At 53.2% G+C, this 3,631-nt stretch overlaps 1 protein-coding gene across 1 annotated transcript in view; it reads right to left on the reverse strand.

Moving 5' to 3' along the window:
- Positions 1 to 486: 486 nt before the first annotated feature.
- The window catches only part of NRN1 (neuritin 1), a 7,537-nt gene continuing 4,392 nt past the window's right edge, over positions 487 to 3,631 (reverse strand). The window contains exons 2-3 of the mRNA XM_010000916.1: positions 3,524 to 3,627; positions 487 to 837 (exon numbers count right to left, since the gene is read on the reverse strand). Coding sequence (XP_009999218.1) covers positions 606 to 837; positions 3,524 to 3,627 — 336 coding nt within the window. The 3' untranslated portion in view covers positions 487 to 605. The remainder of the gene's footprint in view (positions 838 to 3,523; positions 3,628 to 3,631) is intronic.

Consider the following 3,631-nt stretch of genomic DNA (forward strand, 5'->3'; position numbering starts at 1 on the left):
TATATTTTTTTTTTTCAGTGGAATGACCAAAAAACAAGCGACTGTGGAGGAAAGATGAGAGACTGTGAATTATTCACCAGATGCTTCACACGTGGACATCTACCTTGGATTCATCGCCAGTGCCTTATATTTTTTTGTCTGCGATTTTGTTCTCGCCTTGCACACTGTCACATTTAGAGGAGCCCGTGGCCCGCCGGGAGGTATCCCGGCCGATCACAACCTTAGCATTAGGTGGCCCAGAGCCGTTCCTGAGATTGCTTTTGCACAACGAGGGCTCGAGTTTCTATTTCTATTTTTTTTGTTGTTTGTTTGTTTGTTTCTATTTTTGATTCGAAGCGGTAGTAAAGCTGAGGTCCGGTTTGGGCTGCGCGCCGCTGCCTGTTTGGTAACATTTGGCAAATAAAACACACCAAAAAAAAAAAAAAGAAATTAAAGGGAAAACGCTTCCACAGTCCTACATGGGTGTTTCACCATCATCAGCCACCACCACCACCATCATCATCATCAACCACAGAAAAGCACAACGTCCCCAAAGCAACGGATGGACACTTCCTCTATAGATCCAGCACATGGAGAGGGTGTGGGTGTGAGTGTGCTCGCCCCCCCTAGAAAGGCAGCCAGGTCACTAGGGCAGCCCACAGAGCCGCCAGGAGCAGGGGCAAGGCCGGCGAGAGGAGGGACGTTGCCGCGCCGCTGCCGCCTCCGCACAGTTCAAATAAGCTGCCTTGGAAATCGAGGTTTTTGGATTCCCGTCTCAGTTTCTCCCAGAGGTCTGTCGCTCCTTCCTGGCAATCGGTGAGTGCTGTGAGGGTGCAAGCGTGGAAATCATCCCAGTACCTGCAAGGAGGGAGAGCAGCGGGAATCAAAACAGGCACGCACCCACCTTCCCGGGAGATTGAGGGGGGGCAGCCCTCTCAGGCCCGTCGCCCTCGACGGCCGAGCTAAGAAGGGGCATCCCTTAAAGAGCCCGGCGGGGAGGAGCCACCGCCTCCCCCGCCCTAAAACCCGCCTTCCCCTCCCCTAGACACCTCTTTCTCGCCCCCTTGTCTTCCCCGGCGTGCCCCAAACCCACCCTAGCTTTGCGATGGGCACCGGCTCCCCTGCAAGGTCCCCCGGGGGGGGGCTGCCGCTACCTGCAGTTTTGGGGGTCCCCCTTCCCCAACCCTGCCTTCCACACCAGCCCCGGCGGGGCGGGATGGTGAAAGATTTGTTTTGCTGCGTCTCTACGGGAGGGGATTTTGTCCTGTAGGGGGAAGGCGTGGACCCCTCAGCTGGCAGACGCCAACCTAGGAGCCCACGGGCTCTTCCCAAAGGGTTTTCGTCACCGGTGGGAGCGGGCAGATGGGAGTGGGAAAGGCCTCGCTTTTCCCAGGCGGCAGGAGGTATCCTGGGGGGTCCCGGTGCCGCGTTAGAAATCCTCAGAAGGAGTCCCCCAGTGCGGGAACGGGCCCTGACTGCCTGGGCAGAGAGGGAGGAAAGGGAGGAGGAGGAGAACGTGGAGAAGGGGAGGAGGGAGGAGTATCTTCACCTCCTGGACGCCCCGCACCGAACCGCGGCGCGGGAAGAGGCGGGAGGCACTTCTCATCCATAACCAGGGCTCGATGTGTTCTTTCCCCAGGATAATTTCCAGCTGTCCTCACAAGTTTTTCATTACTATTTTTATTATTTTTTTTTTAAATCCTTTCTTCACAGGGACTGAACCGGGGTTTGCCGCCGGGACGGGACCTGTCCCAATGCCCCCACCTGAGGGGGATGGGAGGACTTTTCCTTTCTGCGTCTGGGTTGTTGAAAATCACCCCCAATCTCTCTCCTGCTTCGTATTTCCCCGCGCCTCCAGGCAGGCGCCTGAAAATTTGAATCCTGATTTTTTTTTTTCATTTATTTTTTTTAAGTAGTTCTACAGCCTCTAATTTATGAGCACTCTAAGCTGGTTGTAGGCTCCCAATGTTTGCTACATTTGTAATAAATAATGAGATACTGAGAAGCCAGAGTCTGAGTGTGTGCCTCTCCTGCAGTATTTCTGCTGTAATTGCATCTCCCAAAGGAAAATTAAATCTTTCTCCATCTTCTTTCAACACACATCCCGGCACAGGGAGAAGGCAATCGGGTGGTGGGAGGTGGTCGGGAAAAGGGTCTTGCTTTTTACAGGTCGGCATCACCTCTGGTCTGGCACTCCAAGGCCAAGAGACATCTTAGGAGGACTCTGCTGCCTCTGGGTATTTATTCCTCATGCAGGACACAAGGTAAACGGCAAGGCAGCATTTACATGTGGTAGCCTTAGTAGGAGCTTGGCTCAGAAATCTCTACGTGGGAAGAGAGGAGAGCTATACAGTTCTCTCTCCTCTCCTCTCCTCTCCTCTCCTCTCCTCTCCGAGCTATTTATATCTAAAGACTTTATCTCGTTTCTAAATATAACTTTGTCTATTTTGGTTTTTGGTTGGGGTTTTGGTTTGGGTTGATTGGTTGGTTTGTTTGGGGTTGGCTGTCTGCTTTGGGGTTTCTTTTGTTTGTTTGTTGGCTTGGTTTGGTTTTGATTTGCTTTTGGGGGGGAGGTTGTGGGGGTTTCTTGTGTTTGTTTTGTTGGGTTTTGAGGTTTTTTTGGTTGTTTTTTTTTGTTTTCGGTGAGAAGAATATGTGCCTGAAAACAGCAACGGGATACGAGACATTATCTCGTGCAGCCGGATTTATTTTTAATTTAAAAAAATTATTATTATTTTTCCCAGACGTACGGAATCAATATCCACACCTGCCTCCCTGGCCAGGACGCGAGAAACCCAAGTGGGGCGGACGAGGCCGGAGCTGGGGGCTCCAGGTTTCCCTCCCCTTGGTAGGACCCTCTGCCTTCAGCCTTCTGCACCTGAGCGCTTAAGATCGTGTCTGGGGTAGTTTCCTTTTAATCATAGTTCGCTTTTCCGAGGAGCCGCCTCCTCAGCTCCGGCTGCCCCCGGGCGGGGTGAGCTGCCTCCCCCCGGCCTGCCTCTGCCTTGAGCCCCCGGGGGGACCCCCAAACCTGCCAGTGGGCGTGTGACCAAGGGCCGCAATAAGGAAATAGAGAACGAACCCCGTGCAGCTCATGTCAATACCTCAGTGCCAAGGGGGAGAAAGGAAAAGAATACAAGGGAGCAGCTAAGGAGGGGAAAAAAACCCCAAAACAACCAAACCCAACGCAAACAAACAACAAAAAAAAACCACAACCAAACAAAAAAAACACAAACCGAACAAAACAAAAAAAAACCAAACCACCACCCAGATTCGAGGATGGGAAAACTGAAAACACATGGTAAAAAAATCCCTCCGGACTTCACTGTTGCCCAGCCCCGGCCTTTCCCCATGGCAGTGCGCTTGGAGGGACCCTGGAGCGGAGAATCCAGCCCCAAAGCACCGAAACCCTGCGTTGCTTCTCTTGCTTCCCTTCCCACCGCCACCATCCAACCTCGCTCCCACTTGCCCAGCCCTGCGTGGGCCCCGTAGTCCCCTTCTCCCCCCTAACCCCGCGGTCCCGAAGGAGAGAGGAAAGACCTACGCGCAGATCGTTTGGAGATTTCTCTTGTCGTCCAGGTCCTGCGGGTAGTTGGCCATGTTATCGCCCAGCCGCAGCAAACAGTTCGAGAAGCCCCTAAAGACCGCCTCG

Source organism: Chaetura pelagica, unplaced genomic scaffold, assembly GCF_000747805.2.
Source record: "Chaetura pelagica isolate M959 unplaced genomic scaffold, ChaPel_1.0 scaffold104, whole genome shotgun sequence".
NCBI classification, from domain to species: domain Eukaryota; kingdom Metazoa; phylum Chordata; class Aves; order Apodiformes; family Apodidae; genus Chaetura; species Chaetura pelagica.